Source organism: Miniopterus natalensis, chromosome 10, assembly GCF_054644295.1.
Source record: "Miniopterus natalensis isolate mMinNat1 chromosome 10, mMinNat1.hap1, whole genome shotgun sequence".
NCBI classification, from domain to species: domain Eukaryota; kingdom Metazoa; phylum Chordata; class Mammalia; order Chiroptera; family Miniopteridae; genus Miniopterus; species Miniopterus natalensis.
The window spans coordinates 73,047,946-73,072,075 of NC_142090.1; the positions used below are offsets into that span (position 1 = coordinate 73,047,946).

The window sequence follows — 24,130 nt, forward strand, 5'->3', positions numbered from 1 at the left end:
GAATTATTTTCTAATTCTCTTTGCTCTTTGGAATTTTTGGGGGAGAGAAAACCCAACATTCTTATAAGGAAACTCAACTTGGGCAGTAATTGAAATCAGGTGATCCCTCCCCAAATACTCCTTCACCACCGGGAGGCACATCCCTGAGGACAGGAATTTTGACTTTATTCATTGGCAAGTCTTGGTCACTAGAGTTGCTATTCATTAAATGATAACTGATCAACTATTAGAATAAGAGATGTGAAGACCATTTCCCTCACTGAAATGCCCAATTTATTTGTTTAGGCTACCTAATTACCGAAATTACAAATTCCTAAGTCTTTCCCTCTGTCCTTGGGATCAGGACCCTACCAATCTCTAACACTTGTAGAACTAAAATAAAATGTCTCCACATTCTGTTTGCTGGAGGGTTAGGACTGTTTTCAGCAGTAATTCTGCCTTGACTAAGCAGTCCACCCTTCCTGTTTGTGCTCTCGGTGCTTGGAGCAGAGGGGCTGCTAAATGTCACCCAGTTCCTACTCAAGTCCAAAACTATGTGGGTTATGTCTCCAGCAAACATTCTCCATAAGACTAAATAACTTAAATTAAGCATTTTCCCTTTAGCTAGCTATCCTCACATACATTTTCAAACAAGACAACCAGGACAGATCTCTGACAACCTCCAAATATCCTTGGGTTTATCATGTTTCCCATTTAGCAGAGAGTTGGCTGTACCAGTTCTTACTGTAGATCTTTTAAGGCCCATAAGACAAGCAGGGCCTCTGCATTCTCACTGCCCTCACTCTTAACCCCCAATCGATCTGGGGTATAAAATGTGGCATTTTTTCGGTTCTTCCCTCTTACACAAGACGGTTGAAGAATCAAGGTTGTAAAAAAATCAGTTTTACCACTCACATGACAATTCCTAAGATGTCCAAAAACCTCATACAAACTGTTAATTTTTAAAATATGAAAGATACAAACAAAAGGAAAAATAGTTTTTTAAAACATCTTAAAAGTGTCATATTAAAACATTAAAAGTGAATCTCAGAAGCCGCACTCATTTTTTAGGAGGAAAAAAAAGGGGAAATGAAGTGAAATGATTAGATGCTACTTTTCACCCATAAGATCAGCAAAGCCTGATAAAGCCCTGTGTGAGGGAGTAAGGACAAATGCACACGGTGCTGATGGGAATTTAAACTCGTTCAAATTCTAGCAAAGACAACTTGCCAAGAGCTGACAGAAATTTAAAGGGCGCAAGTATCTTGACTCAGATTTACTTCTAAGAATTTAATCTGCATCTATACTCATACACATACGAAATGACGTGCAAAGAGAGATTCACGACAGCAGCGATTTTTAATCTACATGCCGCAAGTTTTTAAAACATGCAATACCTGAGTATTTAGTCAGGGGCAATGGCCTCTTTTCCCTGAGATTGTCAAATAAAAAAATGACACCAGTCAGCACTACAATAGCCATCCAATGTGAATGAGTCAAAATTATACCCTTTTTTTTGTGTCAAATCAGCAAAAAATATAATGGTGGGGGTTTTTTGTGTGTACTGCAGAATTTGAGTAATTAGTTTGTGTGCCATGAGATGGAAAAGGTTGACAATCACTGCCCTACAGCCTTGTTCATAACTGCAAGAGACTCAAAATACACCAAGCATCCAATTTGGAACTAAGTCATCTATATTCAATCAGATTCTATGCAGCTATAAAGATTTCTATGTACAAAACACGCAAATGTTATGGTACCATTTGTGTACAGAGGAGGAAAAAAATACACATATATCTGTTCTTCCATGCGCTCATCTCCAAGGAAACTACCTGGAGGGAGACCTGCACCATATTTGTCTTCGGACCTTTAAATTTCTGAACCGCGTGTGTATGACCAATTTAAAAATTAAAGTTCCATTTGTGCAGTGCAAATTCCCACCTGCTTCCCAGCCCTGCCTTCCTTCACAGGCCCCCGCAGCCGGCCCCCCTCTCCCCGAGGGCTCGGGGCCCGCGCCGCTCCGGCCTGCGCTGTCTGGAGGCAAAGGGGCCCGGGTCTGCCCACACTCGGTCTGCGCTGCTGGGCACCTCGCGTGCCACTGTTTGCCATCTGAGCACACACGGCAAGCACGACATTTGTGGGACCCTCATTCTCTCTCTAGTGCTCAATCAGTTCCTTAGACCACTCCCAAGCCTAGAGAAGTGTCTTTTCCTAAGGGAGATGTTTTGACCAGTAAAGTTCAGCCTTCACATTGCATTGGAATATTTTTCCCCCACCAATCTAAAAGCAGATTACATGGGTTCAATGTCTGCACACTCCTAAATGACAACAGTAATCATTAGAAAAATCAAGGAGCAAGAAAACAGCATTTAACACTGTTGTTAGTTTAACACATGACCAACTTACCAACTTTGAACACAACAGCAATAATATGCGTATCATAACAATAAGGAAAAAAATTCTTAATGTAATTTGATGATACCCAGGTCCACAGCTTTTTGCAAATAGAATATAATTCAGCTTCGTATATCCACCAATAACTGGCATTAAAGATATATTGAAAGGGTAATAAAACGTATAACTGATGCAAATTCTTAATATACGTTTAAATGTTAAAAAAATTGCAGGGTCAGACCTGGCAAAATAAAGTTTATTTCTGGTATCCACTAGGCCAAAATATAAGTACTATACTTAACCTACTTGTTACATATAGATAAAAAGTTTCAAACTGCTTACTGTCTGGCTTGGTCCTTACTGGAATAGGTGACATTTACGACTGCAGTTTCCGAGTCAGTGTTCACTAGAGGGAGGGAAAAAGGAGAATAAAAAAGTTAGTTTTCTTTTTACTCCCCTCCTTTTATAAATTTGAAAGCAATTGAGGAGACATGTACCTTGCTCACAGCTTTCCACCACTCCATACTGGACTAGTAAACTATCCAGCACCTATCAGGAGGGGGAGAGAAAATTACAAATTTTCAGTTTCCCAAGGTATCAGCAAGGGCAGAAATATGTTTGAAAATCACAAAGAACTGTGATGGAAAAGAGGCAAAAAAAAAAAAAAAATTAACTGGGGTTTGGGACTATAGTAGAGCGGGGGCCTCTCTCCTGCCTCTCCCAAGGTCCCTGGCTCGAAGCTCCTTTCCTGTGGATGGAAACCGAGAGCTGAGCAGCTCGGCAGGGCCGAGAGCCAGCCGCCCGGTTCCCGAGCGGGAGGCGAAGGAAGTATGTATATTTTCCATACATACACCAACGCACTTCCTCCCTGTATACAAAGTCATGCGACAAGGGCCTGAGTTTCATCTTTAAGATGTTCCTTTTCAAGAACTTCCTTCTATAGCTCTACGGGGTGTATCAGAACAGACGACTCGCAAGGCAGGCTAGCAAAATGAAGGGAGAGCACAGCTGACATTCTACCTGGAGTCTAACTAGAGGCGAAGCTGAGTGGCATATCAATATTAGGAAAAAATATTTTAAAAAGCAGTGAACATTTCTAAATCTATTCTAGGCTGGAAAGCGTACAACTTGAAGCTGTCTGTTTTTACCACCTTTCCTGTAGCTGCATTATTACACTGTGCATGTTACTCTAATGAGGGACCATGAAAACAGTAACTAAATTTTATCATATTGTGAACTGCGGGTGTCCATCTCATCAGTATGAACCAAACCCAAATGTCCTTAGCTTCCAAGAACTATAAAAAGTTTTTCTTGAAAAGTAAAACAAAATTAAGTTTCTATTAATTTATAGGAAACCGATTATTCATTAATTTAATTGCAAAATTCGAAGGAGATTCCCTTGAGAATGCTTTCTGGCCCCCAGAACACAGTAAACCATTGAGAAACACACCAAATAAATGTTTATGGTAATTTCTTACTATACTTTAAGCAATTTCTTCTAAAGGAATGTTTATCTTATGTGGTATCTTTCAGGTTTTTATATTGTCTACTGATTCCAATTTGAAATCTACAGCCAGGTATGTCTGAGAATGAGCTTTTAATTTACTTTTTTCCATTTTAAATAAGGTTAAAACCTATTTGTGAGCAGAATCATTGCATTTTTTTCATAGTGAAGTTTAGACAGGGTGAATTTCCTTTGAATGGGGCCTATTAATAGAAGCACACTAATCTTTGTCTCTACAGCTGCTGTTAAGACATAAAGCTTAATTTTTCATTCAGAGCATTTAACTGACTACACATCACTTCATTTGTCTGTCTCAGCCACGAGGATGAACGATCCACGTGAACAGGAATTTTTTTTGTTCACTGTACTGTCCCTGGCACCTAGAATGTACTGGCACAGAAAGACATTTACATAGTTCATAAGTAAATACTTCTCAGGGGGAAAGTCTAGTCTAGCTTATTAGGAACGGCACTCTTTTCAATAGTGTTACCTGTTTCAGAGGTGAATTTGACATGCACGTACTACTGATCACAGACATATTTTATAAAGGCAAAGAAATAGGAAACCTCTTACAATGCCACCCAACGAGGTAATATGCAAGACGCAATGCCTTAAAAATCTAAAAAAAAGTAACCTACTTATATTTTTAAAACAAAAGTTTTTCAATGCCAAAAATGTTTTTTATGTAAATTAATAGAACTCTAACAAAGTACTTTTATTCATTCCATCTTCAGTAATTAAAGCAGCAGGGAAGTTTCACCTACCATTTAAAATTTAACTTTTCAATGAAAGCCACTCTAATAGTAGGGCTTTAGAGAGACTTGGGTGTCTTGAGGGGAAGGGGTGTGCAGGGGCCTTGGAGATGGTGCTGATGGAGGAGAGGTGTAGGGAGTAGGGAGGGGGTAACTGCCAATTTAATACATTACTTTAAATAAACATCATTCTTAATTCTTCCTAAAAGCTGTTTGTTCAGTAATTAAATACATTACTCTCCACATTGTTTAGCTTATACCTCTTTAACTTTTACTACTATAGAGAAATTTATAAACAATGTTGACTAAACCTGCAAAAATAATGCTAAAGAAACTAATGTTCTCCAAATGTGTATAAATTATATACACATTTATTTACACATATGCACGCACAAATACATACATATATCTATATGTAAATATATACATATATCCATACACACAGGCATATAAATAAATGATACAAGAAAAATTTTAACTTAAAAAAATCGAGGAAATTTTCACTGCATATACCGTATAAAGTTTAATATGTTCAAAACAAAATTGCTTATAGAGCTAAACATTCTATTCCTAAGTAATAATAAATGCTACCGATGATCAACTATCGTGTGTAAAATCTCTGGGGAAAAATTTCAAAACTATAATCCTATACACTAAAAATGGTGAGTTTTACTGTATGGAAATTATACTTCAATAATCCTATCTCTAAAACAAACAAACAAACAATAATCCTTAAAATAAAAGTAGGTCCAGCATCTATCTTGGTACCTAGTTGAGGACAAGTTAACGAGACAACCTAGGGGCTTGTACCTTGACACCGGAGATGGAGTTCAATGGGTCTTTGAGGTCTTCACTCAAAACTTTATGCACAAGTTTTGGGGTTAGTCACAACGGAGACACAGGGGAGAGACTGTCAAGAGCCCAATCTAATTCACACATCCCAGAAGGGTTTCCAACCCCCAAATGAGTGAGCAGTGCCAAGTAGAGTTTTCCTTTAACCTACTGGGAAGGCATCTGACGTGCTGTGTGAAGAATTGTATCCTGCGGCTCCAGCCCACTGAGCTCCCCAAGTAAATGCCAACTTCTTCTTAATAGGTTCTGCCCTTTTGACTCAGCCTGCCTTAAGTAGGAAGAAAAGACAAACGCTCCTGTTATCTGTCGCATAAACCACCCACCCCTAGGTCCTTGCCGCCTCTCAGTTCCTAGAATGTCTTGTCTTTTCTCCCATCTAGCTCAACCACAAATGTTTCTTTTAAACAGCCTTGTTTTAATGGTAAAAACAAACAAAAACCAAAATACTTCCACTGCACATTCCCAACATTTCCACAATCTCTTAACAAACCGAAATTCTCATTCCTAAATGAATTTATTTTACTCAAGCCAGAAAGAAAACATTTCTCTATGGCTATGTAAATTTTAACTCCAACTGGAAGGAAAAGAAGCTACCAAAACAAAGCCTCAGGGGAAATGTCTTGGTGGAATCCCCCTCTTTTATATATTTAAAACTTAAAAATCTCAAATGTCCAGCACTTTTAAAAGAAAAAAGTTCATCCAAATGTATAAATAGCAAAGAAAGAATCACATGACTAAATGTAAAGATTATCAACTTTCCTTAATATAGTGGTAAAGAATTAGATCATTCATGACAGCCCAAAGTGGAAACAATTTAATTGCCCGTCAACTGAGGAACAAACAGAATGTGGTACAGCCACACAATGGAATACTATTTAGCCATAAAAAGGAATGAAATACCGGGACCGGGTGGAGAGGGTCAATGGGGGAAAGAGGGGGGACATCTGTAATACTTTCAACAATAAAGATAAATTAAAAAATAAAGGAATGAAATACTGATATATGCTACAACATAGACGAATCTTAAAAACATTAAGTGAAAGAAGTCAGTCACAAAAGACCATATATTACAGGATTCCATTCATATGAAATGACCCGAACAGGAAACTCGACAGAAACAGAAAGTCAATTAGTGGCTTCACAGGGCTGGTGAGAGCGGAAGGGTGATAGCTAAAGGTTTCTTTCGAGGTAAGGAAACTGTTCTAAAATGGACTGTGGTGATGCTTGCACACATCTATGAACATACTAAGAACCATGGATTTGTACACTTTAAATGGGGGAATTGTATGGTATGTGAATTATATCTCAAGAAAACTTAAAAATAACTAAGATCAATAATACTAGCTAATCACCTAGGGGTTTTTTTTAACCCTTGGAGTATTACTACTAAAGTACAATACACTGTATGAAATTTTATCAGTTTTGCCATTACGTATGTACTCGTGAAACCATCCCCATAATCAAAAGTTTCTTCATGCACCTCTTCAATACAGTGGCCTAATTTATTCATACCCGGAACACCAAAATAAAGATGGTTGAAAAACTATCTTTGTGCCTCACACGTGATCAGCTTTCCTACCTCCATCCCCCAAACACTAGCTATTTCAGCTGATCCCCCATGGGTCTGGAGTAACTCATGCTCTCCAGATAACCTCCTGCTGACTGGTTATTCTTTACAGTCACTGCTCGGGGCCCATCACCTCTGAACTACCTGAACCAGGAGTCTAACTGGCACCCTTGCCTCCAGCCCACCACACCATGACTGTTCTCCTGCTACAACAGGGGCGGGGAACCTTTTTGCTGCCAAGGGCCATTTGGACATTTATAACATCATTCGCAGGCCATACAAAATTATCAACTTTAAAATTAGCTATGAATAAAGTTCCTAGATTTATTGAATTTTGAGTCCTTCCCACAGTGGCCTTGGCAGGGCCAGGCCAAATGATTACTCAGCCGTACACTGCCAGCAGGCAGGACATTCCCCGCCCATTCTAGAAGTTACTTCTCTACTGTGGCTTCATATGCCAATAGAAATTGTCGAAACTGCAACTCGGTGTAGGAGGTCATCAGTGTTCTGCTACAACCTGCCTCTTCCAGAATCTTTAATGTGCTTCCCCTACACCTAAGCTCCGGTCACACCCTCGAGAGTGGGGAAAGTGCCGTTTCCATAGCACCTGAGCTTACCTAATCCTGGAAATGAAACCTATGTCACTTACAATCTCTTCACTGATCTTTACTCTCCCACTAGACTAGTGATTATTAACCATAGCGATGGAACTATTTTTCAGGTGTGTTGCAAGTAATCTATTCCTAATCATTACACTGGCTTCCATGGATATATGTCAGAAATCTTGCACTCGAATAACTTTACCTTCGTCTTCCTGAAGCTCAACATTAAAAGTCCACCTAGTACTGCGACCTCCTACTTGTTGCTCTGGGCCTACTAGCTGCTCTCTCTTCGGCCACCACTAGACCAAGCTCCATCACCCCCTCCGGCCTGCTGCAGCTCAAGCCTAAGCTGTCTCCCCATATTCCTTTTGCTTCCAGTTGCTTGTTCTTGTAACAGCTAGACCTGCACTGTCGGAGTGTGACAGCCACTGGCTACGTGTGGCTGTTGGGCACTTGAAATGTGCTTAATTGTAAAATATATACCGTACTTAGAAGACAAAAAACAAAGAAAGTTTAAAAATATTGATTACAAGTTAAAACTGTAATATTTTAGCTATGTTGGATTTAGCAAAATATTATTAAAATTAATTTTCACCTCTTTTACTTTTTTTTAACGTGGCTACTAGAAATTTTTTAATTGCATAAGTGGCCTGCATCATCTTTCTACTGGAGAGTGCTGGGCTTGACTGATTTTTTTTTTTACAGCTGAGCTAATCAACTCACACACTGTAAACGCTAAGAGCCTCCCTTTGTATTTGGGGTATCACCCAAAATCCCCAACGAGTGTCTGAAGGCCCGTGTGACTCACTCATCATACAACGTCACTTTCTCCTCTCCAACCACAGTGGACTTTCAGTAATGACTTCTGGGAGATACATTTGGGTGCTATCTAGTAGCAGCACTGTCCCAAATGCCTGATCTATTTTAACTCATTTAGTTCACACAGTCCCACAAGGTAACATCCCATTTCACAGATGGGTAAATTACAGCATAGATGCTTAAGAGACGGAGAAAGGATGTAATCCCCCAGCTATCAGATCCCACACTATTCACCACATGGTTAACTAAGCTGCCTCATTTCTTTACACAATTAAATTGAAACGTAATGACACAAACTAAAACCAGTTTAACACATACTTTGTTGGAAGATCACAATCATCACTTGGTAGGCAAAGGATTTTATCAACTCCCATGTTCCATGTGCTAAGTACTATATTTCTCTACACCTTATTCCGATTAGGGTATTAACCAGCATTAACTTGTTCTATATTTTACTAACAGAAATATTTGTAAAGACACTCCAAATAATATAAACTTAGGGTCCCTCTGACCACCTGCTTCTAAACTATTTACTTCCCCCAAACCCTAAAAGAAACCACTATCAGTTTGGTGGGTCTCTCCAGGTGTTTTTAGAAATGTGTGTCACATGAAAAGATGCTCAGCATCATTAGTCACTAAGGAAATGCACTGCAAAATCACAACGAGATGCCGCTTTATACCCACAAGGAATGGCTGTATTTTCCACTACGGAAAACAGTGTGGAGTTTCCTCAAAAATTTAAAAATGGAACTGCCATTTGACCCAGTAACCCCCACTCTTAGGAATATATCCTAAGAAACTCAAAACACCAATCAAAGAATTTATGCACCCCCATGTTCATAGCAGTGCTATTTACAATAGCTAAGATCTGGAAACAGCCCAAGTGCCCATCAGTAGATGAGTGGATAAGAAAACTGTGGGACATTCACACCACAGAATACTACGCAGCTGTAAAGAGGAAGAATCTCATACCTTTTGGGACAGCATGGAGGGACCCGGAGAGTATTATGCTGAGCAAAATAAGCATTTAGAGAAAGACAAATATCACATGATCTCACTTACATGTGGAATCTAATGAACAAAATAAACTGACAAAATAGATACAGAGACATGGAAGCAAGGAACAGACTGACGATTCTCAGAGGGAGGGGTGGGGGTGGGTGGGAAGGGATTAGTCAAAGAACTTACATGCATATGTGCATAACCCATGGACACAGATAATATAGTGCATGACGGTCTGGGGAGGGGAAGGGAGCAGGGAGGAGGGTGTCAATGGGGGGGAAGGGGGGACATCTGTAATACTTTTACCAATAAAGATAAATTTTTAAAAAAAGGGAAATGTCTTGGCAAGAATATGAAAAAAATTAGAACCCTCATACACTGTTGGGAGGAATCTAAAATCATGCAGCCTCTGTGGAAAACAATGTGGCAGTTCCTCAAAATAATTAAAAATAGAATTACCACGTGACCCAACAATTCCACTTCTGGGTATATACTCAGAAGAACTGAAAACAGAGACTCGAAGAAATAATTGTACACCTACATTCATAGCAACAGGATTCACAATCACCAAAAGGTAGAAGCAACCCACTGGATAATCCAAACGGGGTCTACACATACAATGGAATATGACTGAGCCAGAAGGAAAAATGGAGTAATGATGCGTGCCACAGTGTGGGTGAAGTAAGCCAGACACAAAAGGGCACATGCCGCAGGATTCCATTTATCAGATGGGTAAAAAGGCTAGTGGCTGCCAGGGGCGGGAGGGAGGGGAGAATGGGGAGTGGGTGCTAACAGGTAGGGAGAGTCTTCTTTGTGGTGATGAAATGTGCTGGAATTAGCAGTGACGGTTGTATAAACTCGTCAATATGCTAAAATCCACTGACTTGCACACTTTAAAATGGTAAATTTTGTAATTATCTGAATTTTAACTCAAGGTTTAAAAAAAAAAAAAAAAAGGCCATGTGTGGCTCTGGCCGGTGTGGCTTAGTGGTTAGGGTGTCAGTCAGCACACCAAAGGGTCAAGGGTTCAATTTCCGGTCAAGGGCACATATCTGGGTTGCAGGTTGATCCCTGGCCCCAGTCGGGCCCACCAATCAATGTGTGTCTCTCACATCGCTGTTCCTCTCCCTCCTTCCTTCCTTTCGTCCCTCCCTTCCACTCTCTCTAAAAATCAATGGAAAAATATCCTTGGGTAAAGATTAACAAAAAAATAATAAAATAAATAAAGTTTTAAAGTATGTGTGTATGCCTACATATTCACACATACACCCACAGAGAACAAATATTTTGTTGACAAATATTTTTAATTGTTTTAAAACTAATGTGTTCTAAACATTTTACAAAGCAGCCCATACAAAAGTCCTTAGAATTTGCCCCGTTCTAAATCTACTGGTCAGGAGGGTCTACAAGGAAAACCAGGGTTTCCCCAAACCCACCCACTGCTCTCAGCCTGTGGTAGTGTGTATCCAACATCGAGGCATTACTTGGAGCCCAGTCATGTATTTGCTGTACTTAAAACCTGCTAATTAAGCCCCTGAGCAAAACTTTTGGTCCAAAATTCTGTTTAACAAGCTTCTCACCCAGGTCCTAGCCCTCAGATTGTAACATGATCCTGCTTCATGCTCTCTTAGAAAAGATCTGAGTACCAATTTGAACAGCACCTCTTACTGATGAATTGGGCATGCTCGAGTGGTTTAAAAAGTAACAAAGGCCCATCAATAGTCAAGGAAAAGTTATAATATGAGGAAGACAATTTTGTAAACTGCAAACTTTCTAGGAAATCAAGTCTATAACAGCAAGTTCACCTCTTGGAGACTTTATTTACGTATCCCTCAAGTTCACCTGGGGTTTTAAAGATATTGCAAAAAAACAAAAATAAAAATCTCAGCCTGGCCAGGCATGGTTCAATCCAGGATCCAGGAGATCGCAGTTCGATTCTCGGTCAGGGCACATGCCCAAGTTGCGGGCTGATCCCCAATCGGGGGCATGCAGGGGGCAGCCGACCAATGACTCTCATCATTGATGCTTCTATCTCTCTCTCTCTCTCCCCCTCCCTCTCCATTCCTCTCTGAAATCAATAAAGATATATTTTTTAAAAATAAACATAAATAAATATAAACCTCAATTTCTAATCTTCAAAGTACCCCCCATGCTGCTTCCATCTCCAAATGGAGATTCCTGGAGACCTGTCTACAATTCGCCACTCCCAGTACATGTGTGGTTAGGAAACTGTACGCTCTGTGGCTTCTACTTGGTCAATTCTGAACACATATCCACAGTGCAACTCCATGTCTCTATGCTGCTCATGACTGCATCAAACTCTGGCTCGGATGTATTTGAGAGGCCAGCCCCGCTTTCTACATCCCAGCAGCAGGTGTGAGGGAGGGGGGTGGCAGGGACGCCATAACCCGGTAATTTCCTCAAAAGAAGAAATATAAAAAATCTATTTCAAAATTAATGTTCAGCCATGAATACAACAAAAATCCACTGTGCTATGTGAATTTTGAATTCAAAACCCTTGAGGTTCCCCATGGTTCTTGGGGGGGGGGGGGGATCCATGTGATTTAATATGGTTCAAGACTATTATCATGCGGTACTCTCCAACCTCATCTCTCACCCACTCCCAACTTTCTTAGTAACCACCTTTAAAATGGAACACATTTCAGGTCTTGTTATGCTCTAGAATTCAATCCCTGATCAGTCCCAGTCTTGGTTAACCCCTTGTACTGGGTTGAAGAGTATCCTTTAAAAATTCATGTCCATCGGTATATGTGAATGTGGCTCTAAGGATGACTGGCATCCTTATGAACAGGAGGGCAATTCAGACAGACAGGGAGAACACAATGTGGCCACCTAGGCAAGGAGTGGAGTGATGCATCTACAAACCAAAGGATACCAAAGAAGCTGGGAGAGAGGCTTGCCAGCACCTTGATTTCAGACTGCTAGCCTCCAGAATTGTGAGAAAATACATTTCTGTTGTATTAACCCTCCCAATTTATAGGAATTTGTTATGGCAGCCCTAGAAAACTAACACACCTCCCTTAGCCTCCATAGTAAGCACCTTGTACTTAACCTAGGGGCTTATCCATCCGTCTGTCTACATCAGAATTGGACTCTTTATCACACTGCTGTATCTAAAATAGGCCTTAGCAACAATTACAAACTTGGGAAAACCAATATGGCAATGGAGAACCATCCCACTGGCACACATATGTACGCACAGTGATTAACACCAAACACTCTTTCGATTCTTTATGAACATTTGCCCATTTAAACATCCAGACATCTTCAAAGGTAGCTATTAAACCTGATTTCAAGATGCAACAACTGAGCTTCTTCTGTAAGAGGAAAGGTCACTTGCCCAGTCAGACAGCAAGGACAAGGGGAGTCAGGATTCAAACCCCGCCCCACTCTTAAGCCAGTGCCCATTACACCACACCATGCATTTCTCAGGTCAGCATACTGAGTGGAAAATGATTCTTTAAAACCCTTTCATACCAACATGAGGGCAGAACATCCAGAAATGTCTTTAATTTAAAATAATCTTTATACCAACTCTGAAAGTCCAAATTTGGTCCCCACAAAAGCATACATCCCTACAGCACTATAGGTACTTTTTCTGATGATGTTTTTTCTACAATAAATACAAAACATCTCTATTTTTGAAAGTTAAAATGGACAACACTCATTGCTGTAAGATGGACAACGGTCAATTTCTCAGGAATCCACAGTGAGAATAACCCAACTCCTCAGCTCCTCAGGGGGCACTCAGCAAGTTCATCACCATGCTGAGCTAACCCAATTCAGCTTCCATGACCAAAGAGAACTTGCCATCACCCAATCTCAGCAGGTCTTTTGCCTACAGGGGCAGTCTCCAGAAGAGCCCTTGGCCCACAGAATCTGTACCCATCACCTCACCACTAAATCACCCTGACCGGTCCAGTCCTTCATGTTAGTGCTAAGCAGCAGTTAAGTTAGACACCACGTGTATCTTTAACATGCAAATCAATAATACTTTAATATTTTAATACCCAAAAGTGAGTTCGATTGTAATGAATGAAAGTCTCATGTTCCAGAGAATGTGGGCACATAACCTTTCCTTCACTGAACAAAAAGTCAGCATCTGTCAAGGAGAGTAAGCACAGTTCAGATTCGTGTCAGTTCCGCATCCTACTCTCAGAGACTCAGAAACCAGGGTCCCAGAGGGAAACAGCTGTGAGGGGTCAGAGGAGTACATCAGAAGAGGCACAAAGGAGGGATGTGGAGAAGTGAATCTCAGCTAAACAATGTACCCCCTCAATGTGCTCTCTTCGCATACTGGGAAGATTTGTATATGTGAATGAGGTAGCAGACACTCTCAAGGGGGCAGTAGAGATTTATGGAAGTCAAATGGATAGGCTCTTAATAGATCTAGCCCAAGGAGACAAATAATGACCTTCTTGCATTCCAGTGCAAGCAATTGGCTGTGACTGTCCAGACACTGTTTAAGAAGCATTCTGAGGCTTAATATAGACTCAGTGGGAAAAGCTCTCTCTGGGAGAGTCCCTCCTGCTGTGGAAGGAAGGAGGCACGGCCACCCAAGTACCACAGATTTCCCACCACTGATCCTTGCTCAGTGGACTGGGCCCTTCAGAGGCTGTAGTTATTACAAGGGGCACACAAATCCATACATGCTTTCGTGAATTTTTGGTAAAATGAACAAACAATGAATCTTTCCCATGTGTATACCATAATTTTTGGATGGATATATGGGTTGTTTGATTTTAAAAACTAATTATAGAGTTACTGAGGGTCTCATTTTCTAAAGGTAGGGAACCATGGATCTAGTTGCCACACCAATGTCTTTTAGCTACAGAAAAACCTACACAACTGAAAAATAACTATTTCCCAAAAGGATGAAGCAACTTACCAAAGAAAACGGACACAAGTTTTTTTGAATATCCATAAGAGAAAAACAAAGCCAGAGGAAATTAAGGATTAAAAAAAATGAGTATGAAGATCAGTGGTAAAGTTAAAACCCTGAAATACACTGTAAGGCAGAGGTGACCCTTAAACTCAGTAACAGAAGACACCAAGTTGGGCCCAATCCGTAGAAAGTAACTAAAGTTCTATTATATAGGACAAAGCCCTGTCTCTAGTAGCAGAGGGAAGCATATGAGCAAAGGTCCTCTTATTAAACAAACATTAATTCAACAGTAAGTCGGGATAAAATCCTAGCACACAGAAACAAAGCTGGGTCTGATGAAAGACTTGCCTGTGTTTAATTAAGCAAGAAAGAAACTAGCATGATTAGGTCATGCTTTTATGGGGGGAAAAAGATGAAGATGATTTGAAATCAGAAATATTTGTTCAGCTGGGCAACTTGAAGCAGTGTTCAACAATCCTGGAATATTGGACGTGCACAGAACATGCTCCGAGTTGACGGGCATCCGATTTGTTGAGAAAGGAGAGCATGGAAGTAATGATGGGTGTAAACTCAGGCTTGAGTTTAATCCATCCTAATGAGGCCAGCGTCTTGGGGCACAGTCCCCTCAATACAGTACTAAGTGTTTCCCCACAGGCCCTTATGATCCAGGACCCTTCCTGCCGTACTACAGGAATTATCTTCTATCACTACGAGTCTCACAGTACGTGGAACATCGCTGGAAGTCTTCTGAAATTAAGGTTACAAAAGCCACTGCTTCCCTGTGGGTTTGCGTGGAGAAAGTGCAGTGGATTTTAAGTATATGAAGCTAAAGAAAAATCCAAAGCAATTTGAGTTACGCCGGTTAAAAACTACATCGCAAATTTCTATCACAGAATAAAAAAGCATCCCGGATAGTGAAGGCAGTTAGGTTCATTTCCATCACTCGACAATGCAATAGTCTTAGAAAAAGTAATTATTTATAAACAACAAAGGAGGTGTTGGGAATGAGCATTTGGCGAGGGAGAGGAGGAGTCAAATCTTCCAAGAGGAAGAATTTTTCAGAAACATACCTTCATTTTGGGTGACTTTGGAAAGAGGCAGGGTGAGACAGAGACCACACGGTGACCAGGTAAGTTCGCAGTGGAGATTAAGCTTTTAAAACTTCTTATAGCAGACTGACAGGAATTTTACAACTGCGAAATATAATAAATTATGGCTTGACTTTTTGACTGACTTTAAATTTTTATTTTTCTAATAATTTCTGTATTTAATACAAAACCAGTGATTGGAAAATTTTTAAATGGGTCTTTCCACACAGCTGGGGAAGGGGTGCCCTAGAGAAGTAATTCTCAGTGGAGAAAACTTCACCACTCAGGGAGTGGTTTTAGAGATCTGCGGGTCCATTGGGGTGGGAGAAGGGGGCTTCACTGACACCTGACAGGCAGGGACCAGGTAAGTCGCACATCCTGAGGCGTGCAGGACAGTCTCACACAATAAAGAGATGCCCCGTGTCCTGCACCACTCTCAAAAGCTCTTGACATTCACATACGCATAAAGCCCATTTACCTGAGCCTATAACCTAACAAAGTACTTATCGTTCAGCTTTTTTTTGTTTGTTCTGTGTGTTTTTTAAATATATTTTTATTGATTTCAGAGAGAGGAAGGGAGAGAGAGATAGAAACATCAGTGATGAGAGTCATTGATCAGCTGTCTCCTGCACGCCCCCAACTGGGGATCCAGCCCGCAACCCGGGCATGTGCCCTGACCGGGAATCAAAGCCCAGTCTCCTGGACCCTAGGTCCACGCTCAACCACTGAGCCACGCCAGCTAGGCTACTGTTCATTTTTAATTTAATTGTTCGGCTGGGAAGATGTATGCTATCTTCCAAAACTGCAACTAGCATGTAAAATCAAGACACAATTGTAGCCCTGACAGGGAAGCTCAGTTGGTTAGAGTGTCATCCAAATACGCCAAGGTTGTGGGTTTGATTCCCAGTCAGGGCACATACAAGAATCAACCAATGAATACATAAATAAGTGGAACAACAAATTCCTCCCTCTCTCCCTCTCTCTCAAATTAATAAATAAAAATTAAAAGAAAAAATAGATACAATTGTATTTTGGTCTGAATCACCCGTATGCACACCTGTATTTTAGCATCAATATTGGGTCACTGAGGGTTACTCTATACATGGTACGAGCACTTGATTATTTCATTATGCCCCAAGCTCTGGTCATGACCAAGTACTTGTGTTTTGAAGTATTTTACACAAAATATTTCCCTTTCATTTCTTCTTTCTGGTATGACTGAATTTTAAATTACATATGTAAGTAGGCTACATTTTCTGTGAATTTCACTTCAGGATTGTAACTGAAACATTAGAAAGTATTTGTTTAAAAGAGGGTGCAGGTCTGAGGGTTGAAAAAGCCAAGTCTATTTAAATATCTGTGTTCACTATCGGTCAAACATAGGAAGAAATTACAGTATATCTAAATAAAAACATACTGATGAGCTAGGTGTTCATCAATAGACTTGCAGGAGATGTCAGCGGTCATTCTTATATTTACATGTGAGATGAAGGAACTGCATAGTTTACACACATTGGCGGCTAAGAAAGGGGGCTTTAAGTCCAGTAGCCCCAAAGTGGGGACAGCACTATTTCCTTCCTGTACCTAGGGGCTGACAGTCCATCCCACGGTCAGGGCTCCCCACCTATATGCTATTAAAACTGATGTAAAACTTAAAGGCAAGGTAGTAAAGTAAAAGGGGAAATGGGAGCTAGGAATGGGACAGCAAGCACGAAAACAGGGCAAATGCGCAAACATAGGCCTCACTTGAAAACAAAAAGGCCTGTAAATCAGTTCATTACCATCAACCCGACGGAGCTAATTAAACAATCTGAATCCTGTTTAGGTACATGGAGGAGGGGTGACACAGAACGTCAGCCCGAGAAGGACCCTAGCAGGACGAACACAGAGATCTCTATCCGGGGTTGGCCTGTTCTGAAGCGCATCACACTGCGCTCTCGGTTCGACCGATGCTCACTGAACGCGTCCTTTTGTCTCCCAGACAAGGGCCAATTGAAGCTGAGGAACCCTGCGAAGACGTCAGTGCATGTGTGCTACACATACATCTAGGAAAAAACGCAGAAAATCACAGCCCTTCTCACCCCCACGGGGGAAGAAACTCTAAACAGCAAGGTTATGTTTCGGATAAGACACAGCAGGCCACTGAGCAATGCACACACACAAAGGGGGAACACGGTCCGAGCGCTGAGGTAACCCTGCTTTCTGGCTGCTGATGCTAACATTAGAAATAGAATTAAGAGTGCCCTGCCACTCCCAGTCTGTTTACTGTCCTAAACCCCTGCCTGGGGACTTCTCCCTCCCCCTGGTTAACCCTGAAAATTTGATTCATTAACATGAGAGGTAGGACACAGTAGGAAAAGAGCAACAAGTGAAGGTTTTTATACACTTAAACCTGAAATGATCTGTTTAGCATTGCACACACATCTCCAGAGCTGAATCACATGCCTGCCCGGAGAGGGCAGGAAAGCTACAGGCTCCCTTCCCCATACCTTACCCTGTGCATCTCTTCCATCTAGCTGTGCCAAGCTGTACCCTTTATAACAAATTGGGAACAGTAAGTAAAGCACTTTCCTGAGCTCTGTGAGCCAGTCTAGTGAATTATCAACAGGGGGAGGAGGGCATTACTGGAGCCCCCAAACCTGCAGTCAGCAGGTAGAAATGAGTAGCCAACACATCCCATTGCACCTGGCATCTGAAGGGGGTGAGGGGCAGTTCTGTGAGATGCAACTCAACCTATGGAGTCTGACACTAAGTCCAGTACTGTCAGGACTGAGTAGAATTGTAGCTGGTGTTGGAGAATACAAACGGCATTAGAAAAAAATGCCACAAAAGATACTTGGAGGGGGGTGTTGGGTGAAAAAGGTGAAAGGATTAAGAACTACAAATTGTTAGTCACAAAATAGTCCCAGGGATGTAAAGTACAGCACAGGGAATATCGTCAATAATACTGTAGTGACTATGTATGGGGCCAGGTGGGTACATGAAATATCGGGGGGGCACTCTGTAAAGTACGTGATTGTCTAGCCACTATGTTCTACACTTGAAAGTAATACAATACTGAATGGAGACTGTAATGAAAAATAATATTTAAAAAGTTAAATTTAATTTTAAAAAAGATACTTGGTGTCAGAAGTGTTGTAAGTAAAAATGACGCAGATTCTTCTCGATTTCTGACAAACGTCTTACTTAACACTTAAGGTACCACTTGGCACAGAAAACAGCAAGAGTTCTGAAGGCTCCTGTGAGTTTAGAACAACCAAGGAAAGGCCAGTGGATCTGGTCCCAAGAGAAGCATGATCACCCTGTGGCCCCTAAATACCATTTCCCAAGGAACCAGGCTCCTCGGAGAAAGGGCTGATTTCAGTCCCTGGAACAGAACATGTACAAGATAAACCTGGGATTTCTTGAATCAAAAGTCAAGGAAGCTACCAACTACTGAGGTGGCATCAAAAGGCGACTAGCACTGTCCTGAGGTTAGAATCATCTGAGTACTGGGATGAATGATTCTAATAATTCTGAAACCCAAATGTGTTTAAACTCATGAGCTCCTAGTTACACAAACAAAAACTGCCTGGTCAAAACAAACTCACTGGTCATCCTTGTAGGATGCCAAGGCACCATATTTACAAAGTAGAACACAAATGGAAAGAATCAAGCATGTTTCCTGTCTCAAACTTTACCTTAGCGAGATCAAATCACGATAAGGACAAGTTCCTCTTAACAAATGCATCCCACCCAATAAATGTAGACAGTGTAGAACTACAATATTACCATCCTGCAGGCACACAATACTGAGTGTCAGCAATGATCAATGGCATTTCACATCACAGAGACAAACACTATATCATGTCCCTCCTGAAGGAAGAATACATAACCACTTATTACTTTGTCTTACAAAGTAACAAACAGAAAGTGAACCTGAGTCTAATCCAAGTCCCCCAAACGTCAGAGGAACATATTAAGGATCACACACGAATGTAATTCAGCAAACTATAAGTGTGGAACATTCTACAGAGCAAATAAACCAACTTCAACAAATACGATGCACACAAAAAAAGTTGGGGTAGTGGAAACTTATTGATTAAATGTCTTGAAAAAGATCTTGTGTGGATCCTGACTCACACATTCTTAAAAATTGATGTAATCAAGAAAATACAAATGATTTGATTTGCTATTGGAGAGTTACTATTAACTTAACGTGTGAATTTTTAAAAGAGACTGTTATGGGTTGAATTGTGTCCCCCAAAAAGTCATGATGAAGTACCTTAGATTGTGACCATATTTGGAGATAGGGTGTTTACAGAGATAATCAAGTTAAAATTAGGTCATTCTTATGGTTCCTAATATAAATAGTGTCCTTATAAAAAGGAGAAATTTAGACATACATGTACAGAATGCCACATGCCAAGGCACTATCAGTAGAGAGTGGGGTTTTTTGTTTTTGTTTTTTAAATATATCTTTATTGATTTCAGAGAGAGGAAAGAAGAGAAAGAAACATCAATGATGAGAGAGTCATTGATCGAGCCCACAACCTGGACATGTGCCCTGACCGGGAATCAAACCCCGATTGCCTAGATCCCAGGTCGACACTCAACGGCTGAGCCACACCCGGCCGGGTGAGAGTGGTCTTGAATAGGTCCTTCCCTCATAGCCCTCAGAGGAACCACATGTCAACACCTTGTTATCAGACTTCAAGCCTCCAGAACTGAGAGATAAAAGGTTCCTGTTGTTTAAGCCACCCACTTTGTGGTCTTTTGTTATAGCAGTCCTAGCAAACTAATACAGAGACGTTATCTTTTAGAGATACATACTGAAGTACTTACTAAGTGAAGTAATATGTCTAGGATTTGCCTCAAAATAATCTGGAAAAGGGTGAAAGGGGTAGAGTTATAAACAAGACTGTCTGATCATTGATTGGTAATGGTTGAAACTGAATGTCCTTATATTAGCCTCTCTATTTGTGTTTATGTTTTATATTGTCATAATAGAAGGTTTAAATAAAGGGCACGGAGACCTTGATGACCATCTCAGAAGAACTATGGAAGCACAGGACAAAAGTCTAGGCATCATAGTGCAAGGGCATGGTAAACACAGGGAGGTGACAGCTTGGGAGCAGAAATACTTGCCTCCTACACCACTCATATACAACTCTGGTATCCCCTGCACACCTTTCATTTCTAATGAGGCAAAGTCCAACCCATCCCTGAGCAACGATGCATAAAGAACTCTACTGACCACAGTTCTCTAAAAGGGAGAGTTTACCAACAACTTCCCCAAATAACCTATCCAAGTCCATTGATCACTCATAACCACATATTTCCTCCAGACCTGGGGGGGATGTATTGGGTTCACTGTGAAACTTCCAGAGGTATGCTGAAAGCAAATAAATGATGATAATTACAAGAACTAGGAACTGCCTTTGGGGGTTGTTTTCTGTGTGAACCTGAGTAAGAGCAGAAACTCTACCACTTTCCAGCTGCATGACCCTGCACAAGTTACTTCACATTTCTGTACCTCAGCTGCCTCATCTGTAAAGTGGGGACATGGGACTCTTGTGGAGATAAAATGGGTTAATCCAGCACCCAGCACATAAGTGCTTACTAAATGTCAGCTATTTATGAGCCAGTGCTCAGAGTCAGGCCATGCATCAATCGTCTCCTTAAATTGCTTGTTACGTTCCTGCAAAATTATTTGGTCAAGATCAACTACCTCTAACAACTGTTCATTCAAATTCACTGATGTCTCAGTGATTTTCAGAGTCCCGCAAAACCTCCCCAGAGGATTCCTGGAGGCCAAACAGGGAACCACCAGGCAGGGTTCTACGCTACCTTTGAAGAGCTCTGCCTTTATCTATATGCACACACCAGGCTTCAGCCATACCATCTCCTTTGAAGAAAAGAGAAAAATTTGGAAAGCATCCACCCAGAACACCCTGTTTATAAGCTACTATTTTATTTCCAACTCCAAGATGTCCTACTGCAGAAGGCAACCTTTAAATGGGTTATTTCTAAAATTCAACATCAACGCCTCTGGTGACTTCTTGATCAGTTCGTGGTTAATGCCAACCCCACTGTTCCTATAGATGTCTTTCTCTGTGTGATGGAGTTAAAGGCCCTCATATTGTTAGCTTTACATTGTCAATAATTATTAAATGCTTTGGTCTCACCTAATTTCTGCTCAGCAGTAATTCACGTATTCACCATGAGCCAGACAGCATCTGACCGGAGCACCCAACAAGAATCAGCATGTGGACAAGGAACATGAGTGACAGTTCCTCCCCTTCAAGACGTCAACATCCGCCCGGCCGGGCGTGGCTCAGCGGTTGAGCATCGACCTAGGATCAAGGCGATCAGGGTTCGATTCCTGGTCAGGGCACACGCCCGGGTTGCGGGCTCGATCCCCAGTCGGGGGCGTGCAGGGGGCGGCCGATTGGTGACTCTCTCATCATTGATGTTTCTATCTCTCTCTCTCCCTCTCCTTTCCTCTCTCTGAAATCAACTAAGATATATTAAAAAAAAAAAGGTCAAAATCCACCAGGGACTACACCTAACAGATTCCACGGCCCTTGCCTAAATCTCTTCACTTGAAAGTCATTCCGCCTCCCCCTAATCTCAAGACAGTCTTCTAATGCTCAGCACACACTCGCCCCAAGTGTTACACTATGAGGGCTCTCCTTGAACGGCTGTATATTAGCTATGCTATCACCCCGTCCCCCCCAGACCAGATCGCATGGCATCCCTACTTTCTTCCTTCCTTCTCTCTTTCTAAATAAAAGCTCCTTTGGTCTCTTCTGCCAGCACCTATCTCAACGATATTTTTGATCCTTGCTATTTTTACTTCCTAGTACACCCAGGAGGTCTCCTGTAATTGATCTCTTACTATATTCAGAGCACATACGGAAAAAAAATAACAGACTTCATCGAGATGTTAGCAGCTTTAAGCAGGAGTTAATGAGCTTTTGGGAGTTTCTGACCTCCACGCTCACCCTCATTAAGCATTCTTCTCGATAGAACGTGGATCATGTCATTTCTCCATTGTAAGTACCTGCCTCGTCTCACAAGAAAATATCCATTCTGAGGGTTCCACCTTAGCTAGAATGCGCCTTTCATTGTGTTCTGAAACGGGGGCATCTTCCTAAAGCTTTAGTCTTCCTTCCCAAGGCTGAGCGTGATAAGCCTAAATGTGACGGACAGGGAGGTTCTGGGGCTTTTCCCTACCACATCTCACCGTTAATGTGCCGATCCCCACCACCAAGCTACAAAGGAATCAACTTCTTTTAATCACGAAGGGAGGAGGCCAAGGGCTTTCTGACATTCCCTATACCCTAGGTCAGCTTTCTCCAAACCGGTTACTAGGAGCTGGGCTCAAAACTAAGAAGCCGAGCCCCAAATAAAGTGTTCTATTAGGGCGGTCCCTTGGCCCTACAAAGGAAGAGCCTTTTAAGATTTCCTACAACATCCAGTTACTTCCAAAAATTGCTTCAAGCTCACAGAGAAGCACCAAAAAGACCTTTAAAAGAAATCATTAAGGTAACTCTGCTCTGAGAAAAAAAACAAACCACACACAGTATTTTATGCTGCGACTTCCAATTTGTAGCTTTGGTTTTTCATTTTTAGTGTGCTGGTTAGTCGCTTTCCACCAGAGACCAACTCATGAATGTCAGAAGCCTGGGTGCAATTTGAGAATGCTGCAGTTATGAAGAACCAACCGCCGCCTTGACTCCCGTGTTTAGCCCAGAAGACAGCTTCTGCTTCCTTTAGTCAATCACACACCAGACCACACACGTGGCAGAAGCGGGTCTCACACTGCGGGAACCTCCCGAGAGTTTCTTCCCAACACGCTCATCTTCTCAGCTCAGCTACGTCCAGGAAAAATTGGATATTCAGTCCTTGAGGTAAAGCCAACATACATTCTCAATTTTCTACCAAGATTGTGATTTTAAAGTATATATTCCTCAGAAGTATTTGTCAGACCACAGTCAAATCTTTGCCTCAGAAAAATATAGTGGCTCCGGGGATGAGCATGTCAGGGCCCTGTCAGCCTGGGGAGCCTCACGGTGCAGATGACCAACTCCATAGCTCAGGCTGTTCTACACGCAGTAAACTCTCCAGAAACAACATTCAACTCTGATCACCTGACCCCAAAATGAGACCCTAACTTGCCCTTTACTCTGACACTTCATGTACATAATTAATGGATCTTACGTTTCTTTTAGAGAGGGTACCGCTTAAAACACTTTGTGAGTACTTACTGGGAATTTTATTTTGATGAGAGAGCAGTAGTAAGACAACCAGATTAGAAAAAAACAACAGCTGCCTCCTGCACGCCCCCGACTGAGGATCGAGGCCGCAACCCGGGCATGTGCCCTGACCGGGAATCGAACCCCAATCTCCTGGATCTTAGGTCGATGCCCAACCACTGAGTCACCCAGGCCTGGTGGAAATTTATTTTTTAAATGCAAAAAAATATATATTTTTTTCCTTAAATTTAGAAAATGGGGCCCATCTGAGACATCGAGTAAGGCTTTAAAAAAGTATTCTCAAAGGTGTTTAAGGTCAGGGCCCTGCTGGGGCTCTGTCGGCCCCACCTGCATGCTGTCCTCCCGAGAAGGTGTTCCCTCGTTCCTCATCACACAAGTTCACCTCCCCTAGCCTCCCGGGATCC

At 41.5% G+C, this 24,130-nt stretch overlaps 1 protein-coding gene across 4 annotated transcripts in view; it reads right to left on the reverse strand.

Moving 5' to 3' along the window:
- The window catches only part of IGF2BP3 (insulin like growth factor 2 mRNA binding protein 3), a 91,807-nt gene that overhangs the window by 31,967 nt on the left and 35,710 nt on the right, over positions 1–24,130 (reverse strand). For all 4 annotated transcript variants that reach the window (XM_016217019.2, XM_016217017.2, XM_016217018.2 and 1 more), the window contains exons 4-5: positions 2,871–2,922; positions 2,716–2,779 (exon numbers count right to left, since the gene is read on the reverse strand). In XM_016217019.2, coding sequence (XP_016072505.1) covers positions 2,716–2,779; positions 2,871–2,922 — 116 coding nt within the window. The remainder of the gene's footprint in view (positions 1–2,715; positions 2,780–2,870; positions 2,923–24,130) is intronic.